At 48.0% G+C, this 25,562-nt stretch overlaps 1 protein-coding gene across 1 annotated transcript in view; it reads left to right on the forward strand.

Annotated features, from left to right (window-relative positions):
- Positions 1-6,767: 6,767 nt before the first annotated feature.
- T265_08071 (hypothetical protein) overlaps positions 6,768-25,562 on the forward strand; it is a gene marked incomplete at both ends in the record, with an annotated part of 30,583 nt that continues 11,788 nt past the window's right edge. Inside the window, 6 exons of the mRNA XM_009173766.1 lie at positions 6,768-6,854; positions 6,897-6,950; positions 6,997-7,174; positions 11,793-12,029; positions 19,443-19,554; positions 24,708-24,945. Coding sequence (XP_009172030.1) covers positions 6,768-6,854; positions 6,897-6,950; positions 6,997-7,174; positions 11,793-12,029; positions 19,443-19,554; positions 24,708-24,945 — 906 coding nt within the window. The remainder of the gene's footprint in view (positions 6,855-6,896; positions 6,951-6,996; positions 7,175-11,792; positions 12,030-19,442; positions 19,555-24,707; positions 24,946-25,562) is intronic.

A 25,562-nucleotide genomic window follows, 5' to 3' on the forward strand; every position in this document is an offset into this window, starting at 1 on the left:
CTGTAAACAGTACCGTAGACTTTTGAAGCAGATCCTTCGTTTTGATATTCGGGATCGTTAGGCTTACTCGTGACTCCAAGTTCTTTATCAGAAGCTTCAACCTTTACTCTGTTACCAACACCCCATTCTTATGGACTGGCACATATGTTCGCCGTGCATTACCGACAGGTGCAATATCTAGGGTTGAGTCAGCGATCTCGGCCGTAGGCACTTTTCAAACCCCGATACGCATTTTATTTGACAGCCTTTAACGTTCTCACATTCTCCTGTGTACACCCGACTGGCTTTCTATTGACGTGTGCTGTTTCTTTGAGACGAGCATTGAAGATCCAATTACGCCCCCCTCATCGGTTTCCGCTCACTTATCGTTGTGCACCTTTGGTGATCCAGAAACCTCTGTGGCTGGTTCTTCTGGGGTTGGCGTTTCAAGCCACAGAGCTTAAGGTCGGGGGGTTGCCCATCGGTATGTAAGTTTCCTTTGGCGACGTCTGCAATGTCATCCCGTAAACGCGTCTGTAGTCACTGTCCGTTTTTGACATCTGCTCACGCCCCAACAAATTATCTCTGATAATCTCAATGACAGCTTCACGATGTTTCGAGCACTTTATTAAGAGATTACATATTTTTGTAGTTAGTGGAGGTAGATGGAATTAGTGTTTCTGAGACTCCGTCTGGTGGTGGTGTTGGACAACGGTGAATTCCTGCAGTAGTCCGTTTTAGCATCATTTTATTATTTATTATTCTCTTCTGCGGTCCCTTTTTTACCACCATTGAGACTGAAATAGCTCAGTCGTTAAGGGGTAAACTTACCGACTGGAAGGTCCGTGGGTCGAACCAGATCCTGGCTACTGGACTGCTCCTGCCTTGGATGGAGGTAAAATTCTCGGTCAGTGCTTGTGCTCCAGAAGTTCGTGAGTATCATGATCTATATGTATTCGCACATCTTTGGACACGTGAGTATACTGGGACCTCTCCTAGAACTTTCCAACTCTCTCCACTTTTTAAGTTTCGTCATTGGTGCGGAGAACTTGGACGATACCAAAATTTTGGCTTTCGGATATCCCCGAACGAGAACCTTTTTGAGCTGGGACATCACTTACTTGATAATAGCTGGGAGTGGAAGCAGTATTAGAATACCTGGTCAGATGCATGCGGTACTTCGGAGTGTGCTTCGCGCCCATACATACTGAAGTCATTCCACTTGACCTACAGTTTTTGAACATGTCTTTAGGAAATCAGGGGGTGACACTGGAAGTTTTGGAACACTATGTGTTGTGGAAGTTGTACCAGCTCTGAGAGTAGTGTGATAGATGAAATCTACACGTGAGATCAGAATCACTTTTGCCATTTCGCGTAACTTGTGGCATCAAAAGGCATCTCACTGGGTCACAAAGGATTTTTTCTCGCCAGACCACACTGCGGGCTATACGCTGCGAATATTCTAAGGTCTTGGGCGACCAATGTCTCAAGACCACAGCTGGTATCAGCCCAAACCAACGAATTCGCAATGGGTTATCGGAAGATGGGTCTTTGGTGATGCAAGGGCTACTCCACTCGATGAATGTCCAGCGTTTCCAGCTACAGTGCAGCATCTGTTAAGCATGCCAAATTACTGTCTGTCTGGAAGGACGTTGTTTTTCTTGACTTATTAGAGGTGGCGGAAGCCCGGAGGTGGATGGAATGTGGGCGCTGTATGCATTGTTAGCCTTGCAGAATCTGATCTACGAGCCCCCCTCTTTGCTCGGCTGGAGACACTGAAAGGGCGCCTAACCGATGTCAGTTTCTATCTAAATTGTCTAACCGAGTGTTGGAGATGTAGGCATCTCGCATGTTTGTTGTAGGCTATCTGTAGGTCCTCTCACCATCATCATCGTCATCATCATCCTCATCTTCATCATCATGGACAGCATGAGTCAGTATTCGACACTGATACTTCGCTGCTTTACGATCATGAGTTATTTGAAAGCCTGCTTGTGAAAAAAGGAATAAAGGCGGTTGGGGAAGAGACTTAGTGCAAGTTACAATCATTCCGAGGGGCCTACACCTTCAGACACTGATTCAGGCTAGCTGGATAAAAGCTGACAAAAGGATCGCTATTGACTCGAAGTAACTCAGTATTTAGCACGCGAACTTTGTAATCAAAACGTCCATTGTTCGAACCCAACCCCTGTATCTTGACTGCTCCCTCTGTGGCAACCTAACAGTGTCTCTGCTCTCGTGCTTCCTTCGGGTGACATGATACTTTGGCACAGAAGGTGAGTTACAGCTAAACGATTATTTGGCATTTATATTAAAGATGTATTCAAAGAAATTCACGTGGCTGTGCGGCAATGAAACTAGTGTTATCTAACACTCGCGCTGTTATTATATTATGATATATATATATATATATACATTACAGTTGAACGGATGCATCTACTTCGCAAACCAATTGTGCAAGACACCCTACTTTCAGTCTGTATATTCCATACAACGGCGTTTCAGATATGAACCAAGAATAACCACATCGTTATCAGTTTCCGGTGGCAGGGCGAGATGGCCTTAGTGATTAGAGCGCGGATTTACTGGCCGGAAGGTCCGTGGTTTGAACCCGACCTCCGCCTCTCGACTTCCCCTGTCTAGGTTCGGGCAACCTGGCAGTATCCCAGCCCTCGTGCAACCTTCATGTGGCATGGTAGTTAGCTCCAAAAGGGTGCTACAGCTGAACGATTTTACTGCTGGACGTTACCGGTGGCCTGGATGAATAACTGACTGCCGCTCATTTCAGTTCGCCTATATGGGTCCTAATCATGCGCTCTTTAGGAGTCGTTTTTTCTTTGTTTCCCAGGGCCACGTAAGGTGCGAACAAATCGCTCAGTAGTTGCGAGACTGGAAGGTCTGGAAGATACGCAAATTTACCAGACTTTTCTTCTGGAGTTTTTCAACTGCTCCACCATCAGATTTGGTAAAAGCGTTCAGCCGTAGCATCCTCTCGGTACCAATTTGGCATGCAACCCGAATGGGAGCATGAGGGCTGCGATACTGCTAGGTTGTCAAAGCCCAGACAGGGGAAGTCGAAATGCGGAGGTCAGTTTCGAAACACGGACCTACCCTGTCAGTAAATTCATACACTGAGCCATCTCGTCATACACATTGCTGGGAGTTTCGCCTGTAGCGCGACGCTATTGAGCACTGGATACCAGACAAAATGGTGACACTGCTTGAATCTCTAGGAAATGTCTCCGCCGGTGTCGAACATAATTTGGCCCGACGAATTATCAGACGCCAAGTAAAAGTGAGCGTGCGCACCAAACATGAAGTCCAGTGAACACGTAATGCCTCGATCGTTGGGTCGAATACTCCGAACAACAACTCTCTTGCTACCGACTACCACTCATTTGGATCCTACAGCTGAAGTAGAACCCTGGGTAGTGAACCTGAATCCCTATACGGCCTCAGAGATTTATGATTGCATATGTTCTCTCAAGCACCACCGATATGATTCGGATGACTTCCCACCCGCATTGTTCAAAGATAAGGATAAAGTTTTCAGCCAGTGCTTGTCTCATCTGTTAGACTGTATTTGGAAAAACTATACTATCCCAGATTGCCTGAGTGAATGTCTGCAGGTATAGGCACCTCGGAATGATTGTGTTTAGCTAGCACTAAGTCCCTTCCCCACCCACCTTTACTCTCTTCTTTACAATAAGGCTTTCAAATAACTCATGGCTGTACGACAGTGGAGCATCGGTGTTGAACACTGATGTCATGCTGTCGATGATGATGATGATACTATCCCAGACAATTGGAGTGAATGGGTGACAGCGCCTTCTTTCAAAGAAGAATGAGTGCGGTAATCATAGGGGGGTCAGCTTGATCCCAGTCGTAACGAGACTGTTGGCGTCACTTACGGCAGCGAAGCATTGATGTTGAATACCGATGTCGTTCTGTCGATCATGATGACTTCAGCTTCGTTGCTTTATGGATGATCGCAGAAAGCGGACTGGAGAGCAGCAAGTGGGATTCCGACCTGTTCGGGGTTGTGTTGACCAAATATCCACACAGCCAGGTGCTAGAACAACGCCATACGTACAAATGACCCACAGTTTTAGTATTCCTGGAATTACAAGACAAACTCGACCCGGCTGACTGGTATGTTTTCCTTGACACACTTGTGCATCAAGGAATTCCCCGGAAGTTTGTGGACTTGATAATTCTTCAGACTTTCGGACGTGTGAGTGTGTACGAAAGCTTCCGTACGCAAAGTAGTGGTGGTGTGCAGTAGGAGTTCCCGCTCTCTACATCCCTTCTTGATTTCGTCATCGATGAGGTAATGAGACGAACGCTGGAATGTCTTCAAAACCTTGGTATTCAAATCCGGAATATGCAGATGACATCGTTCTCGTCTTCGAAGAGAAGGCGCAGGTGATTTTGAATGAACTGACCCTCCTTCGGCATACGCTTTGCACCCAAAATCTATAAAGTCATGCTCCTGGAGATGCAGTCATTGAATACGCCACTTTCAATTCAGGGAGAGGTACTCAAAGCTTCGTTGACTTTTCTCGATATTTGTATTAGTTTCGAGTGCAGTGTGATGGATGAGGTCAATGCACGAATCTGCAAGACTCGAGTAGCGTTTACTAATTTCAGACACCCATGGCATCTGTTCCTGGATTTCATTGGACGTGTGTTTCAGGCTACATTACGGACTGCTTTGTTGTGTGCCTACGAGACCTGGCCTCATCGGGCAGTGGAACTGAGGCGTCTTCAGGTATTCCACAACCGTTGTCCACCACCTACACCGTAGCTGGTGTAGGTTGGTGTCAGAGGATCGGTAACGAGGCAATAATGGATTGTTCGGTTGTGTAAACGGATCTTCCATCGAAGTATGCCTAACACCAGAAGCTGTGTTTGTTAGACCATGTATTGTGCATACCGAACCATCGTTTGCCGAATAGAGTGCTGTTTCCCGTGCCTAATTCGAAGTGGCTGAAGCAGACAGATGACCAGTTAGACAGAGGGGTATCAAAGGGATTACACAAAATCTGGGTGCTGTCGATGCGGCTCGCCTTCCAGAATGAGGACCGCGTGATTCCCACTGCGGCTGGTTGGAGACGCTGCAAGATATGACTGCTGTCAATGTCAGTGGCGCCCTTGTTGTTAGCTTCTATCCAGATTGCCTGAATGAGTCTGAGAGTGTGGGGCCACTGGAGTGAGTTTGGTAGACTGGCGCTAAGTATCCTCACTGTCCCCTTTCATTCTTATCTTTTTGCTAAGGTTTCCAAGTAAACTATGGTTTTACGGCAGTGAGGCGCCGGTGTTGAACGCTGATGTTATACTGTCCATGATTGTGATTATGAACTCAAATGCCATCAACGTGCGGTTCAGAATTGGCGCCCAACATGAGACGTTCAATGTAGGCAGCTTGTTTCCACAGGAAGCACTTGGATCCAAAACCTGACCGTTGTTTGCGGAAGATCTTCGATACACTCCATGCTTGACCACAGGTGCCTCCGAAGCGTTGCGTGGGTCTTTTGGGATTCAGAGATATGCTCAGTTGTCTTCGGGAAGTTCCACACCCTCCCTCGATAGACCAACTAGTTACACTGCACAGCCTACGCTGGTTAGGCCACTTCCTCGTATTTCATATAACCGTTTGCGTTATATCAGACGGAGATGACCCTGAGGCGGTAAGTTCATGACTTGGCAACGGAGCATGAAGGCTGTTTCTAGCCAACGCATTCGCTTTGGTGACTACCGTCTCCCCGGATGGGGAGCGTAAAGCGAAATAAATCAATAGTTGTTGACCATGACAGATATGGCTGTGTCAGGCAGCCAATGACGCTCTTGCATCAAAGTTATCGTCTTCACTGCATAGCTGTTACTCCCCGGACGAACAAACCCATTCAAAGTTGACAAACTGATTAGGCCATCACCTCCAACGTGTGGCCCTCGTTCCCTTATTCTCCTCCTCGGTGAACGAAGCTGTATTAATTGGAACCAATGCACTCCGACATGTGGTTCTTTAGCTGAAAAACTGAACCGAACTGAACGAATTGTACCGAAGTGGGGAAGTACCTCTGTCACAACTAATAGGTAATTTCACTGTTTGTATTGAGGGCATTCTATGCGGCTATAGCGACTGTAGGGTTATCGGTTTAACTCCCCTTGTAACATCATTATAAAGAGACTGGTCGACACTATGGTGTGATGGTTTGTGCAGCCCTGTGATCCACTGAGCCTCACTGGAAGCTGTCCATGTGACATACGCGGGGTCTCACCAAGTTTTTCAATGTATAGAGGTCAAACCAACAGACTCTCGGCTCCATGCATCGCAACATGCTCCTTAGAAGTTGCGTTGCTCTGATGATCTCATGCCAAGTACCACTGCCTTATGGTCAGGCTTTTGAGCCAAAGGCTTCGTTTGGGACCCTAACCGTCCTCGTGTCCAGGTTCGCATGCCCTGATGCACACAACCGTGACCTGTCGTAGCAGTCATCGCTTCCTCCCATCATCTGGAGTCGGTTTACGTGTCCTTAAGCTGGAGGGTATCGTGATTTCGATCGCATCAACCTCTCAGTACTTCGGCTAGTCAGTTTATAACAGTAAAAACCACTGTGCATGTTTGAATGGCTGTGGCACGGAAGTAAGACGAGGTAGATGCGCGGTAGACTAACGATTGCCGACTGGGTATTGGATATTTGCAAAGGAACACAGTCCTCATTAATCGTTCATGGCTTATTTTCCAGGTCTGATCCCTTCTTGGGCTCTCGGGTCCTTCCACCCACATGTGGGTCGTTGCAAGCGTCTCTGTCATTCTCGTTGGTTTCCTATGGTTTCTATTAAAAAAATTGAAGAAATATGTTATTTTTGAGGTACGTTTTGCTGATTTTTTAAGTCTGATTCGTAAACCACAGTTGGACCAAAACTCGAGTCACCATGGCGGTGAACTGGTTGCCGATGTGCTCCGGGTAAGTATTTTATGGTATGCATTGTATTAATTACTCTTTTATCCAGGCACACGGTGTACCGTTCATTTTCACCTTGTGTGGTGGTCATATATCACCGATTCTTGTGGCGGCAGAACTACGAAAAATCAGAGTAATTGATGTACGACATGAGGCCACGGCGGTGTTCGCTGCAGATGCTGTGTCCAGACTGTCGGGGAAGGTGGGAGTTGCAGTTGTTACCGCGGGTACGTCCTAGATTTGTGCCACTTTCCCGGCTGCCAGATTGCTATCAGGCTGTCCGCTAATGGAGATGTTATTCGATAGGTAGACAATCTAAAATTTGTTTGAACAGGCAAAAGAAACAAATATTTTACAAGCATTTTACACCATTTGTTAAAAAGTTTATCTCATGACAGTAAAAACCTTCGTTCCGTGAAGAAACGTTTTGTACCCCATTCAAACGATTTTGCCATGGCTCATAGGAAGTAAGAAGTGCTTCTTACTGACCACAGTCTATCTTGACGCGAGATGGCTCAGAGATTAGAGCGCGAATTCACTGACCGAAGGCCCGTGGTTCGAATCCAATCTCTGTCTCTTGACTTCCCCTTTCTAGGCTTGGGCAACCTGGCAGTATTCTAGCCCTCGTGCTTCATTTGGATGGTATGGTAGCTAGGCACTGAAAGGATGTTACAGCTGGACGAATACAGTCTCTTTTTCACTGGACCGTGAGCACTATTCCTTGCCCTTGGGACATTATCCAGTTTGAGACCAGGGCTGTTTACTGTACGGCGGCTCTCTCTTGCAACCGCGTTAGTCGGCTTCAGAGATTGCCACTCACGTGCATCCGTCACCGACCAGCTCCACACAAATTAAGATGCTTCCCCGATTCCGAAAAACGGTTTGCTAGGTTGAGACTGAAACCCTCCAAGTCTGACTTGACAGTGCTGATCGAGGTTCTCAGCTGCTCTCCTAGACGACACCGACACTCTGGGCATGGCAAAGGAGCGTATGCTATTTTGCGAAGCTCACTTTGGGGTTTTCGAGCAACGTGACCGAACCGTCGGAGTAGCTAGTGCTGCACTAGTTGCTCGGGACATGGGATGCTGAAGCGGCGTTGCATCTTTTGTCGAGCTTCAGAATTCCACAGTGTGACTCAGATGCCAATGATCAATAACCTGTTTGTCAATGCATTCTGCTCGGACTCTCCAGATCTCACAGCCATACGTTTTTTTTTGCTCAGCTGTAAAATTCCTTCGGTGCCGAGCTACCATGCCACCCGATGGAAGCACGAGGGCTGAGATACTGCCAGGTTGCCCAAACCTAGACAGGGGAAGTCGATAGGCAGAGGTCGGATTCGAACCACGGGCCTTCCGGTCAGTAAATTCGCGCTCTAACCACTTGAGCCAACTATCACAGCCATAAGTATGGACTGGACGGACTGCCGCTTTGAGTGCACGAGCTTTTGTGTGCGAATTGATTTCACCTCTTTACAAGCCCTTCCCAAATTGCATATAAGCATATCCTGCTGCGTCGACATCTCACGCTCGCCCAAGTGTCGAAATGCAGCACGTTCAGTTCCATCAGCTCCTGTGCGAAGGATTTCCCGGCTGGTATTCGCTTACGTGGAGCATTTTGTCTTACTGCTATTGGTCGCAAGTCCCTCATGGATCATGTGTGATAGCTGAATCGATCAACAGCGCCGAGCAAGAGAATGTCATCAGTGTAGTTGAACACCAGGGTATCCCTTCAGTGCCCGTAGCATCACGCAGTCATCTACGAAATTGTGTAGCACTTGTGACAGAATATATCCTTGTGCAACACCGAATGTTAGGTCAAACACGGTGCTCTCTTCACCGTAAACAAGTACCTGAGCGTTCGGTGACAGATAGAAAGCTTTGCTGAAAGCATTACTTTTGACTCGTACACCACCAACAAAAGAGTTAGTGCATAGTGACTCGTAGTAAAGCGAAACCCAGAGTGAAAGGCAATGGTTTGCTGCTGGGATTCGGTTCGGTGTTCCAGAAGTTGACGTGTAGTGAATATGTGGTCCACAAAGCCTCTCTCGGGGCTGAAACCACCTTGCTTAAGCCGTGCCTCCACATCCTGTCACCAATATCCCCAATAGTTTTCGAGACTGTTAGGACATAGTCGATTTGAGGGACAATATAATCATCATTCGAATACCATTTTACTAAATACCGTTTGGAAGCTTATATTGGTGACCACGAGTTGGTTCGATGCGGCAAAGTCGACAAGCCTGTCTCCGTCTTCAGATCGTCCTCCCGGGCTGAACTCGTTCCACCTGCGGTGAATGGAGTCATCTGATCGGCCTACACGAACATCCCACCCCCTTGTGGTTGACGGTGGGTCATGCCTCGGCATCCTCGACTTCTACTGATAGTGGACTTCGCTGAGTTGTGTACAATTACAGTTCAAGTGTTTCCCCCACATCAAGCTCCCACAATTCTGGATGGGACAGGGTTCGAAGCTACAAGCCCATTGTGGGCATGGCCACTCAAGACAAACGTGGCCCCATAGGGACCCGAATTGTCCACTGGCGCGAGTTGGACCAAGTGGTTAGAGCGCGAATTTACTGACCGGAAGGTCCATGGTTCGAACCCGACCTCTGCCTCTCGACATCCCCTATCTAGGCTTGGGCGACCTGGCATTATCCCAACCCTCGTGCCTCCTTCGGGTGGCACGGCAGCTAGGCACCGAAAGGGTGTTACAGCTGAACGCATTCATTCTTGCTACGGAGTTGGGCATTCTGATTCCCGATAAGCATGTGACATCTAGTCGGTAGACACTACGCTGTCACTCACTAGACTGCTGACCTTTCAGCGGCCGATTCGTTGTCAGCGCGTTTACTGCGAACGCCGTAGCATTATGTGAGTTGGTTCATTTGAACCTCTTCAGATGTCCAAGTGTCACTTGTCTTTTCTTTGAGGAGACACAGCATGCCCTTGCACAACCATTAACTGCCTTTGGGATCCGGATTTGATATCATTCGCCAAGTCGACGGCGAACTTGATCAGTGGTTAGGGCACGAATTTACTGACTGGGAGGGTCCGTGGTTCGAACCCAGCCTCTGCATCTCGACTTCTCCTGTCTAGGCTTGGGCAGCCTGGCAGTATTCTGGCCTTGTGCTTCCTTCGGGTGATATGGCAGCTAGGCACCGAAGAAGTTATACCACCGGACGATTTCTTAGTCCGTGAAACTGACTCATGTTTTCGTCTTTGTTGGACAGGACTCACAATTTGTCCGATTCCCCTAGATGGATAGTTAATGGGCTATCGTGTGTCGTGTCTCGTTTCCACCAAATGAGTCGTAGACAACCATGTTTCTACTACAAGCGCTACATAATCGCGGCGCACAAGTCACGTTTAACCTCGAAGCTGATCGATAGCCACTCAACACAAGGCTGATGCGTCCAATAAATATTCAACATTTGTCAATAATGATATTGGTTGACCATATGATATTTTTTAAATAGCATTTTACAGGTCTTGGACACTCCCCACGATAAGATGATTTGTTTGAGTACTGTTCAAACAGGCAACTCCATTCCAATCGATAATAGAACAAGGCGTCAGTCAATGGAATTTCATTATTCTAATTATTAGGACGCCAGACAAAGTAAAGTAGTGTTCCTATTGACATTTTGTACGCTATATCCGACCTTTTTTATCAGGTCTCATTACCAGCTGACGGTAAGTCATTCAGGGCTCAAGGATAACCCAGCAGAATCACCAAAATACACTCGTTGACATACCGACTTGGTTCTGACGGGAGACTCACCTGGAAACTCGGGTACTGGGCCTACCTGATAAGCCCAAAGAAGGGCGAACCGGTCGTCTCATTACCAGCTGACGGTAAGTCATTCAGGGCTCAAGGATAACCCAGCAGAATCACCAAAATACACTCGTTGACATACCGACTTGGTTCTGACGGGAGACTCACCTGGAAACTCGGGTACTGGGCCTACCTGATAAGCCCAAAGAAGGGCGAAACCGGTCGTGGGCTGTCGGAGACTTTTCAGCTTTTCAGCAACCTTATAAGTAGTGTAACACGTCTATACAACCCAGCGGAATCCTAATTACCTTCGATTTCATGTCATTCGAGTGCTTTCATCGAGTGAGAAACTGTGGCTCCAAGCTTGATTCCATCTATTCAACCTCCATACAAATCATGTTAGCCGAAAAATCATTACTTGGTACTAAACAACAGGGGGGATTTCCTCAGGTAATTGAAATCAATCTGAGCGTTAAAGCAGAGGCGCTGTACAGCTGCTTCATTCTTGTTTGAAATCGTACCTGGGATTCGTGTGTATCCTGTCTAAGTGCGATTTGATCGCAATACCGATCAACCTCACTTCGCCCAACGCTAGTCATCATCTACTGTCTCGTGAACTGCGCATTGCTGACGACAACATTGCTAGAAATACCATTGAAGTGTTGTCGTACGTTCTACGCTTGAGTAAGTCCATCAACTCATCTGGAAGATGCTGGTCACCTGTTTGCGAAAGTTTGCCATGACCTGAGCGGAAGTGTACTTTTGCGGTACTCATCAATACCACCGAATGCCGGCAGATGTTTCCTTTCGGGTAGTAAATGAAACCTGTTTGGAATAGAGTTGATCAGTTCAGAATTAACAGAATAGTTGAGTGACGAACCATGGCTTTGTTACTGCGTGCTTTGGGCTCATTCAAGATCGAAAAAAAACCAAGTTTTTTCTGAGAGTATTCCCCACATTGGGGAGCGATTTCTCCCGGTCTCGTGAGCGTTCTGTCGGTGGGACTCGGTGTATTCTTTCTCATGTACGATGACCAACCCAACCGTCGTTCTCACTCCCGCCTCCTTTCAGGTCCTGGCCTGACCAATACTGTCACAGCAGTGAAGAATGCTCAAATGGCCGAATCACCCGTGGTGCTACTGGCCGGTGCTGCTGCCGGGCTTCTGCGTGGTCGAGGATCTCTGCAGGATATTGATCAGATCTCTCTATTCCGCTCGTTGTGCAAGTGGTCTGGTCGAGTCAGTCGTGTGAAAGATATTGTCCCGTTGTTGTGCAAGGCTTTCTGTGAAGCTCAGTCAGGCACTCCGGGTAAGTTCCTCAAACAAGCCGTTTTCCAGTTTGTCGTGGTCCGATACTCGTGCGCGTTTAGCCTATTTCTTTCAGACAGAAGGGCTGTCTTTCAGGCAACTTCAAGGGGTGAGATGGCTCAAGTGGTTAGACGTAAGGTCTGTGGTTCCAACCCGACCTCTGCTTTTTGACTTCTCCTGTCTAGCCTCTGTTTTCGCTTACCCGCCCTGCTGTATGCAGCAAGTAAGGCGACCCGGCTGATGGCACCACGCGACGGCCGATGTGGCATGAGTTTATTTGTGTATGTGCAATTCATGGTTGACGGTGGCTGACCTGAAGGTCCGTGGTGTGAACCCGACCTCTGCTTTTTGACTTCTCCTGTCTAGCCTTGGGCAACCTGGCAGTTTCCCAACCCTCGTGCAACCTTCGGATAGCATGGCAGTGAGGCACCGGAAGGGTGCTACACCTGAACCGGGTTTCTAACTCCTGGTTTCTGGGCTGGATAAATCACATACTGTATTAAAAACGGTTATTTTCGGGCATGACTGGGCGGACAAATGAAGTAGAACTCCCCGATTCATTGCCTTTGCACCGAAAAAGTGCCACAGCTGGACGATTTTTTTAATTCTGCGTAGAATCTAAGAGACAACGGACTCGCACGTCACCGCCACAGTTACATTCTGCTGTTTTACTTTGCTTGAATTGCTTCAGGGGACAATCTGTTCGATCTAAAGTCTTCAGTCGCAACTCGTTCTGATAGCAAGTCCACTTACCAAGCCATTTTCATCTCGAGGGCTTCACTTTGCTCAACTGCATTTAACCTACACAACTGCGGTATGACATCCCCCCACCTATCAACGACAGAGCTTCAGTGTGTTGGATCTCGCTGTATGTCGACAAGTGGCCGCATCCCAGTAACAGACAGACGAACGGTGAATGTCTGGTCATTGACGTAGAGGAAACATCGTCCGAGTCTGATGCAAACGTTAGTTCGCCTTTCGGAAAAAGGAACTTGCTTGCGGCAGACAGGCTAACCACACACAGACCGCATGTCAGAGCACTGTTCGCCTCGCATAGCCCGTTTCGATCGATGATATATTCAACTGGAGTGGTCCAAGTGCCGTTAGACAGAGACCTGACAGTGCTGTGTGCGAGTTTTGATGGGTAGAATCAATGTCAAATTCCAGTTTGTTTGATGAGATCTCCTCGACTGCTGGTTACACTGTCGATGACGCCTGTATATCAGAGTTATCCCGATCCCAGTGCTTTTCTTGGACCAAAACACCCTTCGTCAGGCATTTCGACATCAACGAACTGCTCAGACCATCACTTCCAACAGCCAGGTGTCTTCGCCTAGTTGCCACGCCGCCCAAAGAAAGCACAAGGGCTGAGCTACTGCCAGGTTGCCCAAGCCTAGACAGGATCGGGTTCGAACCATGGGCCTTCTAGTCAGTAAGTTGGCGACTTGATCACTGAGGTTATCTCAACCTATGTGCCTCACTGCCAATTGGAGGGAGTCAGTCTGCTTCTGATACACGCCGTTCGAGACTGACCAAATTAAACGGACACCCTTACCAGATCTGTAGAAACAACATCGTGAACCTGGGCGTTTTGTTTCCAGAACGTTCCAGGAGATGACAAAATTTCCAGCTGACTTACTTCTACCGAATTCCGGGTCTACGAAGAATGTACATACCAAGATTGCCTTGCGTACACTGAATGTAACTGGACAGACCAGTTAATCCCTGAATCTGAAGGGACGTGTGTATCAAGCTACAGTACGGGCTGTTTTGTTGTATGGCTGTGAGACTTGGCCTGTTGGCGCAGCGGAACTGAGACGTCTTCAGGTGTTCGACAATCGTTGTCTAAGAACCAAAGCTGTGAATGTCTGGTCATTGACGTAGAGGAAACATCGTCCGAGTCTGATGCAAACGTTAGTTCGCCTTTCGGAAAAAGGAACTTGCTTGCGGCAGACAGGCTAACCACACACAGACCGCATGTCAGAGCACTGTTCGCCTCGCATAGCCCGTTTCGATCGATGATATATTCAACTGGAGTGGTCCAAGTGCCGTTAGACAGAGACCTGACAGTGCTGTGTGCGAGTTTTGATGGGTAGAATCAATGTCAAATTCCAGTTTGTTTGATGAGATCTCCTCGACTGCTGGTTACACTGTCGATGACGCCTGTATATCAGAGTTATCCCGATCCCAGTGCTTTTCTTGGACCAAAACACCCTTCGTCAGGCATTTCGACATCAACGAACTGCTCAGACCATCACTTCCAACAGCCAGGTGTCTTCGCCTAGTTGCCACGCCGCCCAAAGAAAGCACAAGGGCTGAGCTACTGCCAGGTTGCCCAAGCCTAGACAGGATCGGGTTCGAACCATGGGCCTTCTAGTCAGTAAGTTGGCGACTTGATCACTGAGGTTATCTCAACCTATGTGCCTCACTGCCAATTGGAGGGAGTCAGTCTGCTTCTGATACACGCCGTTCGAGACTGACCAAATTAAACGGACACCCTTACCAGATCTGTAGAAACAACATCGTGAACCTGGGCGTTTTGTTTCCAGAACGTTCCAGGAGATGACAAAATTTCCAGCTGACTTACTTCTACCGAATTCCGGGTCTACGAAGAATGTACATACCAAGATTGCCTTGCGTACACTGAATGTAACTGGACAGACCAGTTAATCCCTGAATCTGAAGGGACGTGTGTATCAAGCTACAGTACGGGCTGTTTTGTTGTATGGCTGTGAGACTTGGCCTGTTGGCGCAGCGGAACTGAGACGTCTTCAGGTGTTCGACAATCGTTGTCTAAGAACCAAAGCTGGTGTGGGTTGGTGTGGGCGAATCCGTAACGAGGAAGTTAGAAAGCGTGTTTTCGGTTGTGCAACAGGTACCTCCACCAGAAGCTGCGTTGGTTGGGACATGTGTTACGTATGCCGAACCATCATTTGCCGAGGGGAGTGCTGTTTTCCATGCCTAATTCAGAGTGGTTTAAACAGAGAGGTGGCCAACCCTTGACTTAGCAGGGGAGTATGAAGGAGATCACGAAACGCTTGGGTGCTGTCGGTGCTACTCGCCTTCCAGGGTGGGGACCGCTTGACCCTCACTGTGCCTGGTTGGAGACACTACAAGATATGGCTGCCAACCGATGTCAGTGGCGTTCTTGTCGTCAGTTTCTATCCAGATGGCCTTAGTAAATGTCTGAAGGTGTAGGCACCTTGGAATGATTGTGTTAAGCTAGCACTAAGTCCCCTCTCCGTCCTTCTTTACTCTTTTCTTCACAACAAGGCTTTCAAACAAATCATAGTTGTACGGCACTAAAGCATCGGTGTTGAGCAGTGATGTCATGCTGTCGATGATGATGAGTCAAGACAATCCTACGCGGTACTCAGGTTGTCGCTCAATCAACCGGCGCGTAAACCCCATCATATTCACAACCTCGGGCCTCAACATCCATCCACGTTTCTGCGTTCTTATCCATGTCCTTAGCTTGTTGGAGATTTCACAGTTGAAAAAAAACCACCAGGCATTATTATGGCATTATTCTGATGTTCTGAGGCATAAAATAAGTTTTTTCCGGCAACGCGGAATTCGACCAGATGTGCAAAGCCACGAATTATCTTGCATGATCGTGAGGTTCGCATTTCGGGAGTAACGTTTTCCATCCAGAGGTTTAGCAGCACACGTTCGGCAACTGTCTCGGTAGGGTGTAACGACTGATAAATTCTATTTTGCGCCGTTCACTTAATCGGGACGTAGGACAAATCACCCACGCACTTGGACTGGAAACCATTGACGCACATTCCTAGGAATCTGAACCATTGATCTGTCGATGCGGTCAATTTAGGGTAGGGCAAAATCCGCGACGCCTGTTGGCTGGAACAAGGTATAAAAATTAGGCACAAAAATTCGCAGGTGAAACTTCTGAAAGGTCACGCGGACTGACGGGTGAAAACATGTTCGTTAGTGGTTAGGGGCGAGTGCCGAATCCCAGACCAGCTGCGTTTGAAATAATTTTATGGTCACGAGATGGCTCGGTGGTTATAGCGCAAGCCTCCGTCACGAAAAGACTGGACCTTACCGTGGTGTGACGGTTTGCGCACCTCAGCGATCCATTGAGCTATACTGGGGGTGTCCGCGCGACACTCGCAGAGTCTCTCATACCAGGTTGGTCAATGGTTAGAGGTCTGGCAAACACAGTCTCCTGGCCCCCCAGGTCGGGGGTTGGAACATGTATGGCGACTTGTTCCGTAGAAATGGTAATACATTTGCATTTCCCGCCAAACACCGCTGCCTTGCGGTTAGGCTTTTGAGCCAAAGGCTTTGGTTGAGGACCCTAATCTTCCTCCTGTCTAGGTGTGGGCGCCCCGGCAGTATCTCAGTCCTCGTGGTACCATGACATTCACAACTAACAATACTTACGGCAGTGAAGCATCGGTGTTGAACACTGATGTTCGAAGCCAACCCGGACATCTTGACTGCTCTTGTCTGGGCTTGGGTAACCTAGCAACCTCTTACTTGCTTTAGTGTGGTACGACAGTGAGGCACCGAACGAATGTTGCAACTGAACGATTGTTCCTATGGTCACGTGTTTCAACGCTCCAATGTGTTTGTGTTTATTCAGCCATCCATACATAGTTTAGTGATCCCTCTCTGAAACCAGGGAACCGCCTTCTTGGGAGGTAACTGAAATCCAGCACACCACATCTCCCCTAGGTTCGAAGAAAGCCAAATCAAAATATCCACACCGTGGCTTTTGAAGACAGTAAACCGACGTGCTTTCTCCCTCCCGTTACAACAGCCCACTAAATTGATTGTACACCTGGTCACCGTCTGACCATTCAGCTTTGACCACGATTCAAGCCGTCTTTATTTCCGAGCTGTGAATTCCTATAGAAGTAATCTCTTGTAGAAACCCGGTGGCGAGATGGCTCGGTGGTTAGAGCGCGACGTTACTGACCAGAAGGCCCGTGGTTCGACCCCAACCTCTGCCTCTCGACTTCCCCTGTCTAGGCTTGGGTAACCTAGTATTATCCCAGCCCTCATCCTTCCTGTGGCTGGCATGGCAGTTAGGCACTGGAAATTACTACAGTAGAACTTCTTAGTGAGTTTTTATGCGTACTTAACGTAATGAGGCTATCTGGAGTGGTTCTAACCCTAACCCTGACTTTTTGATTGCTTGTGTCTAGGCTTGGGTGTTCTGGGAGCATCTCGCCCCTCAGGTTTCTTTCGAGTTTAACGGCAGTTGTGCATTGAAAGGATACCATAGCTAAATATTCGTATGTATTTTTACATATTTTCGGAGTACAAATTTGAATAACAGTGATGGGAGATAGCTTACTGAGCTCATTGTCACAAATCCTTCCTTGTGTGAAGGTGACGTTTCAGGTGTGACAATGAACGCTTCCATGACGCCTTTGGTCTATGAATTTACCGATAATTTTGGAACGTCCTCGGTACCAATAAACATGACTCCATCAGCGAATTTGCACAGGTTGGGAAAAAATCGAGGTAGGATGACACTCAAAGAAAAGAACAAGGGAGAAAAATGATCTCTTGCTAATGCAACTAACTTGTTTTGAGAAGATCCTGCTATCCGTAAAAAATTCAATGCCCGTATAATTACTTCGCGTGACGCGTTCGGTGTCACGCAGATGAGACGTGTCCATATAGGTGACGCACGTTCGTCCTGTGTGTGATCGCATAATTATTTCGCACTCCTTGTCACCTTTTCTCTTGGATTATTCCGTTTTTAAGCATTCGGTAGCGGGCGCGTTAGGTAGGTTAAACGCGTGGTCGTATGATTTTGATCGTGTCTGAAGGCTGTTGGAACGCCGTCCGACCTGCCAACTTATGGCCGGGCGTCGTTCCACGGCCAAGCCTAAACAGGGGAAGTCGAGAGGCAGAGGTCGGGTTCGAACCACGGACCTTCCGGACAGTAACTTCGCGCTCTAACCACTTGGGCCATTTTGCAAATCGGAACGTTTGAGCCTCATCCTTCGCTTTCTTGCCACTTACGAGACTTCAAATTGTTCGGCCCCATCAACCCTTTTCATGCGACTATCTGACTCCAAAGGTTCAACCCGTTGTAAATATAAAAAATAATCGTTCGGTTGTAACAATTTTTCCACTGCATAACTAACGTGCCATCCGAATGAAGCACGTGGGCTGAGAGGTTGCAGGTTGTCCAAGCCTAGACTGAGTTCCCGGGCTCGAACCACGGACCTTCCGGTCAGGAAATTCGCTTTTAGTCACACAGTCATCTGAAACTCAACTTATTATAAACATTATTCAGAATGTCCGGTATCTCACATTTAGTACTGCGAATGCATGGGCTGACAAACCCGTCATCTGCTACCCCAATTGGGATCCGAAACTCCCCCCCGTTCCGGTGGGGAGTTGGTGACCAGTGCTCCAGTTCAATCAATCATTAGGGTTAAACACTCGGTATGTTTAACTTGTGTGGCTGGTAGGATTGCTCATGAAATCAGTTGTGTTTGAGCACAGGTAGAGCCACCTTTTCAGTCTTTGGGATCAGTTCTCTGCCAGACTACTGCTGTCGTTCAGATGTAGCACCCTTCCGGTGCCTATCTGCCATGCTACGCGAAGGAAACACGAGGGCTGCTATACGGCTAAGTTTCTCAAGCCTAGACAGGGGAAGTTGAGATGCGGCAGAGGTCGGATTCGAACCACGAACCTTCCGGTCAGTAAATTCGAGCCCTAACCACTTGAGCCATCTCGCCCCCAGACTTTTGCTGTGTGCGGGACAATAGTGAAAGACCAAGCGCCAAGTGCCTTTCTTTCTGTTGGAGTTCAGTGAGCCAAACAAGTAACCCAAGAAAATTTAATCCAGCTCTTTGTTTGTAGACGGGACTCACTGTATTTAGACAGCCCATTTATCAATGCGTTTTAATTGCACTTACTGCTAATATCATCTGTCGGCACCCCATTGCGCTTTCACACTGCCAGACTGTGGACGCGCAAGTTACCACTTCAAAAAGTCGCCGAGACATCGATACATGCACAAATTTGAATGATACAGGTGTGAAGGCCTCGCTCGCGGCGTCCCAATTAGTATTCTTTGATGTCGTTGAGTGATGCACAGCATGTGCAAATCAGGTGACGATTTGTTGTCGACCCCCCGGTGGCTGTTCACCCTACCAATGCTTTGCGTGTGAAATCGGACTATTGGATGCTGGGTCATCACCGCCACAAGTGGCGCAAATTGGCAAACATGATTCGAGCCTTTGAGATGCGTGCACTGACTTCATCAGACACATTTCCATCGGAGCTAATACAGCCACCGAGCTATGTAAAGTTTTCCACAACCTCCGGTGATTCTTTGTGAATTGTAAGGGATATGTTCAAAGATCGTATTTCGTAACCCACTCATTTCCTATTTCTCTCTCCCTCTCACTCGTCGTTGTAGGTCCCGTTCTGGTGGAACTTCCGATCGACACTCTGTATCCATACAAACTGGTCCGACAACACTTTCGTATTACGGACAGTGTGAAATCGTTGAGTCAACGATTCACAAACTGGTACGTGTCATTGTCCAACTATCATCATCATCATCATCATCATCATCGTCATCATCATCATCATCATCATCATCGTCAGACTTGCCTCATTCATCTCCCCATTCACTTGTCAATACAACCAAATTAGGCATCCAGACAAATGTGTGAATTTGTCCCATCTCATGCTGGACAACATATCCAATTCATGGTTATCCGTTCCGGTCGGAACTGAATAAGACCGTCTGACCGTCTAGCTGCCTACACAAGCATTCATCGACAACGGCTGATCCAATTAGAAACCATTAGACCATACATAAATGTCGTAACCAATCGATAAGCACACGCGGAATCAACAACACCCCCCCTCCACAGTAAGAACGGTCAAACAAGCCCTTCTGCTCCTGTGCTCACTAATTATCGGATCAGCTATGGTCATTAGCCGCAAATCAACCAAGTCATTAGCTTTGGTCGTTTTCCAAATTTCCGGTTGGACACATTTCTTGTTGTAATGGGCCGGTTTTTCGCACTATCTCTGTCGAACCGTAATGCACCAAACTACTTTTGTTCGTAATGCACTACTCACAAGGTTGCTGAAAATTCTTCGACAGCCTACCACACCGGTTTCGTCCTTCTTGAGGGATTTCAGCCCGAATGACGCATTCTTCAGGGTTACTTGGTTTTTGGCATTCCGATCTGCTTACATTATGGGTATTCTTTGTAGGATTAATAGTGATACTAATAATCGTTCAGCTGTGGCAACACCTTTTTGGTGCCTAATTGCCATGCTATCCGAGGTAACGAGATGCTCTCAGGTTGCCCAGGCCTAAACATGAGCAGTCGAGTCGCGGGTTCGAACCACGGACCCTCTGGTCCATTGAGCATTTCTGAGCTCACTCTAGGATCAAACGTCGCTAAATTGGGAGAATGATTCCAGTTTGCCTTCATTTCCAAAATATCGCACCTGTTCTCCTCCTTTTTTCGAAATCTGAGCAAGGATCTCTGATTGCATGGTCAAAACATACCGGAAGCATCGACTTTTTTTGCCAGTGATGTGTTAATTTGAGTGTGGTCACCGCTAAGACAACTTTGCTCTGGAACTAGTCAGTACGGATTACCAAACTGAATGCAACTCACCTATCGCGTCGAAGTTTTCGGTTCCGAAAGTCCTGTGATTCCAGAAAATAAAATAATCAACCACAGTGGGAAGGGGGCGGTACACCGCTACGGTTTAAGTCCAAATGTAGCCATTTTTGTCCCGAAACTTCGTCCAGCTGTAGCACGCTTTCGATGCCAACAAAAGGAGGCATGAGGGCTGGGACACCGCGAGGCTGCCTAAGCCTAGACAAGAGGTTTGGTTTCGAACTATGGACCTACTGGTCCGTAAACTGGCGCCTTAAAAACTGAGCTATTTTGAGTCCACTTTCATCAAAACCTTATTAGTCAGTTCAACAGGGAGAGCTTATCCTGGGAAAAGTTTACCCCGCCCAAAGGATCGGCTAACCACAAATCGTGATCGCACCTCCTGCAGTTTCGTCCACCGATAACAAGGGTGATAATGGAAAGATACGTGATCTCATTGAAATTAGCTTGATTCGCTTGTCCGACAGAGAAGGCTATTCGTTGAGGATAATAGCTTAGACTGGCATCAGTTGAGTGACAGACCCATATCTGTCATTGCTATTAATCACTGATGTGGGATTCGTCCCGGGATCCTCATCCGAGGAGATGACAGTTGATTGGTAAGGAATTTTGTGGTTTGCGACTGAGTCTTCGACTACCCTTGAGTCATCTCCATCCGACAGATGGCCGGGTGAAGGGCTGTTCCGTACTTTGGCACAGAAGGTACACGGCCAAACCACCTGACCTCCCTCGACACTATTGATATGAGATTCCCATCATTTCTGCGAGATCTCTCGAGGCCATTTATTTAATCTATCCACCTCCGATCCACAAAATAGGATGGGTCACGGCAGTGCAGCTACGTTCCAGCCACCGCACGTCGTTCAGCTGTTGCACCCTCTCGGTGCCTAACTGGCATGCCACCAGAAGAAAGCACGAGGCCTCGAATACTGCCAGGTTGCCCAAGCCTAGACAGGGGAAGTCGAGAGACAGAGGTCGGGTTCGAACCACGGACCTTCTGGTTAGTAAATCCGTGCTCTAACCACTTGGACCATCTCGCCCCCGCCTCCACAAGCAAGCAGATATCATATCGGCACCATGAATCTCGGATGTCAGCAAACGCTGCTCTGGTCTTACAGGTTCGATAATCGGTTTCGTCTTCCACCGGGACTTGCGCACATGATTTTCACACCCCGCAGCGTTGATCGATACATTTTGCTTTATACTCTTAGTTCAGTCGGGAGACATGAAGCGAAATGGTCATATAATGACCTTGATCAAAAAATGGTATCGAAGCATATGAGCACCCAGTCATCCCTAGCCTCTCCGGCACAAACAGATGTCCCATTCGTGTAGCACTGTTCGATTGAAGGACTAACTCCGAAATCATTTCACTGGTGCACCTTTTCCGGTGTTCCTTCACACTCGCTCTCATTCTTTTAAAAAGTAGCCACAAAACTCACGTTTGTCTAAAGCAGTACCATGACAACTACCACAGTCACGTGTGAAACACCTCCCCCCTTTGAAGCTTGGTTGCTAATCGTTGTGCTCACTTTGCGCCACGTGACTCTTGTTTTTACATCATCCTTTGGATTCTTGATTTCCACTGAGATCTGTTTCTCCTCGTCACACAGTCTCGCTCTACCGACCTGGTTTACCGAGGTTACACCGGATTCCTTCTTTACGACACATAAGTAGCCACGATGACCAGTTATCTGGTTCAACTACTTGGGAAACAGACAAAACCGGTGAAAAGAACACCGATCCCGATCTGGTTGCGATATTGAGTGTAGTAACGGTATTTTCCTCAGCTTAGTTCTCGGTCTGAGCCTCCCAAGCTAGCGTTCACGTCGAAACAACCACCAAAGGTGCACAAGGTCTATTAACGCCCAAAACGAAATCAGGAACAGTTGTACAGCGCTTCGTATATATAGCGTAGGCGGCTATAACTTTCTGGAATTTCTGACGCGTTTTGGAGCGCCATTGGCAACCGGCATTTAGCCAATACTGGGTCATGATTGGCTGTTGGGTCCAGATTGTTGACCAATCAGATCTCGTCTTGATGCCGGACCGGCAAGCGTCCCGAATTTTGGGCCAACCTCGAGCGGGCCAGGCTTCTCGGCCGTAGCAGCGCCTAAAGACGTGCGGTATGGTGGGATCCGCATGGATTCCTGCCTGGGTGCGATATTGAGACGCAGTCGTCCTCCTATGATCAGGCTTGTTCCGATGAGTGTGACCCCTTAGTCCTTTCAGACGGTTCTTCCACAGGTAGGCAACAGCTGCAATTGCCGCGCAACTTGACCAAACAGTTTTGTCCTCGAAGCCATTCTAGCCAAACCCCAAAACGACACTAACGTTGAATGACTCTAATTCTACGGTGGAATATCAACGTGTCTTGACGTGAACAGCTTGGCGATAACACAGTCTACAGCCATTAAGAACATGATAACCGAGGTATTCAGCTGGGTTCTCAGTGAGTCTCCTCTCAAAACCTAATTCATATGCAAATGAGTGTAGTTCACTGATTTCGTGTAAGTTGGGTTCATGTAGAACTTAAGGTTCAGGGAAACTCGTAGACTGTGACCGCCTGATGAAACCCAAGAAAGGCGAAACCGGCCGTGGGCTACCGAGCAGTTTTCAGGACCCTTGTGAGTAGTATATTACGTCTAACAGCACCATGATATCTCCAATACCGTACCTACCGAAACATGAGGCGGCCTGGTGCATCACCTTCAGTTGAGTATGAACATTATAAACAAGAGTTTCACCTGCGTTCCAGGTGAGTCTCCCGTCAAAATCGAATTAATGTGCAGATGAGTATACAAGTCGAAATCCATTTTTTTTGTAGTAGGGAAACACACTGGGACCGTAAAAAAATCACCGCCGAAACGAAGCACTTCACACGGTTCATTTTGCAAACTCACAAGAGGCCTGTACAGACAACTCCTTCGGAGCGTGGGGCGAGATGGGCCAAGTGGTTGGAGCGGAATTTACAGGACCTGAAGGTCCGTGGTTCGAACCCGACCTCTGCCTCTCGACTTACCCCTGTCTAGACTTGGGCAACCTGGCAGTATCCTAGCCTTCGTGCGACCTTCGGGTAGCATTGCAGTCAGGCACTGAAAGGATTGGACCTTGTTTGTGTCCTGCGCCCACTGTGAACAACGTTCAATGTGAAAACGCTTACTTCAAGATCCCCCCTCTCCCGGAATGAAAAGCTTGAGTTCGCTGACCGGCTCATTATCTCGATAGCTGCGCAACCTCGGATTGAGGGGGAGCAGCGTTCGCGAACCTCCATCATTTGTAGCTTCCGGACAGAATTCCCATGAAGCGGCTAGCGGTCTCGCTGTACGGTTGTGAGACTCGGTGCATCCGATCCGAGATCCTCAAATGTTTGATTACCGGTATCCCCGTAGCACTGCAACGGTTAGCTGGCTGCAGCGAATGTGTGTAAGGAGGTGATGCATAAGCGAGCAGTTGTTAGTGGATCTGATTCGCTAGACTAGGAGACTAAATTTACCAGGAATTGGTTTTCGGGTGTGTGTTACGTATGCCTACCCCCCGAGATAGCGTTATCTCTTTTTTATTCTGAGAGACTGTTCGCAAAAGCTTTGCGGGGAACATGACACATGCGTGAAACAAGCGTCTTCTTGGCTTGGGCCCACGTGACTCCATTTGCGCAAGGTTTGAAACTCTGCATCAGACGGCACGCAACCAATCCCAGTGGTGCGCCGAACTGTCTAGCTAAAGTTCACATGCCCTGGGCTTAGTTCCGATGAGGTTCGATCGAGGAACGCTAGGTTGATCCCACTGATGACGGCTTTATCCGACATGAGGCTCAGATGTGTAGGCACCCTATCTTTAGTCACTCTTCCCACTGGGTCCCTACCCTTATCCGTTCTTTTCACGCTTTGCCAAGTCTTTATTCCCTCGTGGTTTCACTGTAGTCAAGCCCCGGTGTGTATTACTAGTGTATGACTGTCACCGATGATGATGACGATGATGTAGCCAACCTACTTTCACACTGCATTGCCACTTTGCCTCGTGTCTGTTCACAGGTATCTTCGTTTCTACCTATTCCGCCTGTTCGCCAACGGGTTTCAAATCAAACCTTGCTCCCCGGACGAAGAACCCACATCGATCCCTGTGCTCACGCCGCTTGTGCCACAACCTTCAGAGTCCCAAACGAACAAACTGGTCTGTCTGTTAGCCTATGCGCAGCGCCCGATTGCGATTGTGGGTAGCCAAGCCCTCTTACCTCCGTACGATGCCCAGACTACCTCGGAAAACGTCAAGGTCAGTTGTGTGGTCCGTGGTACTAATGGCAAATAACGAGAAACACACTCATTTGCCAATCAATTTGGTTTTCACGAGAGACTCAACTAAATCTCTCGTTTATGATGTTCTACAACTGAATGTGCTGCACACAGGACGCCTCGTGATTCAGTTGGCACGATATTCGAGATATCGCAGCATGTATTTTCACAAAGGAAACTACTCACAAGGTTGCTGAAAACTCTTCGACAGCCCACGACCGGTTTCGCCCTTCTTGGGGCTCATCAGGTAAGTGCAGTCGAAGAGTTTTCAGCAACCGTGTGAGTAGTTTCCTTTATGAAAATGGCAAGTTACCTTTCTGGCGCCACCCTAAAAACAGCACGAGTACCGAGCTACCAGGAGCACTGAGCCAAAGCCTAGACAGGAACAGTTGAGATTTCGAGATCGGGTTCGATCCACGGAACTTCTGGTTACTAGCCCCAACCACTGAGCTATCTCAAGCTCGCAGCATTTGCCAATAGCTAACTTGTATATATGGTTTGGCTCTCTGGGGAGCTCAAAAACTGGACGCTGACCAAATTGTGATGATTCTTGCTTGGTCCCCCCACTTGTTTGTTCTAGGGCATTCGCTTCTTGAG

Source organism: Opisthorchis viverrini (genome assembly GCF_000715545.1).
Source record: "Opisthorchis viverrini unplaced genomic scaffold opera_v5_201, whole genome shotgun sequence".
NCBI classification, from domain to species: domain Eukaryota; kingdom Metazoa; phylum Platyhelminthes; class Trematoda; order Opisthorchiida; family Opisthorchiidae; genus Opisthorchis; species Opisthorchis viverrini.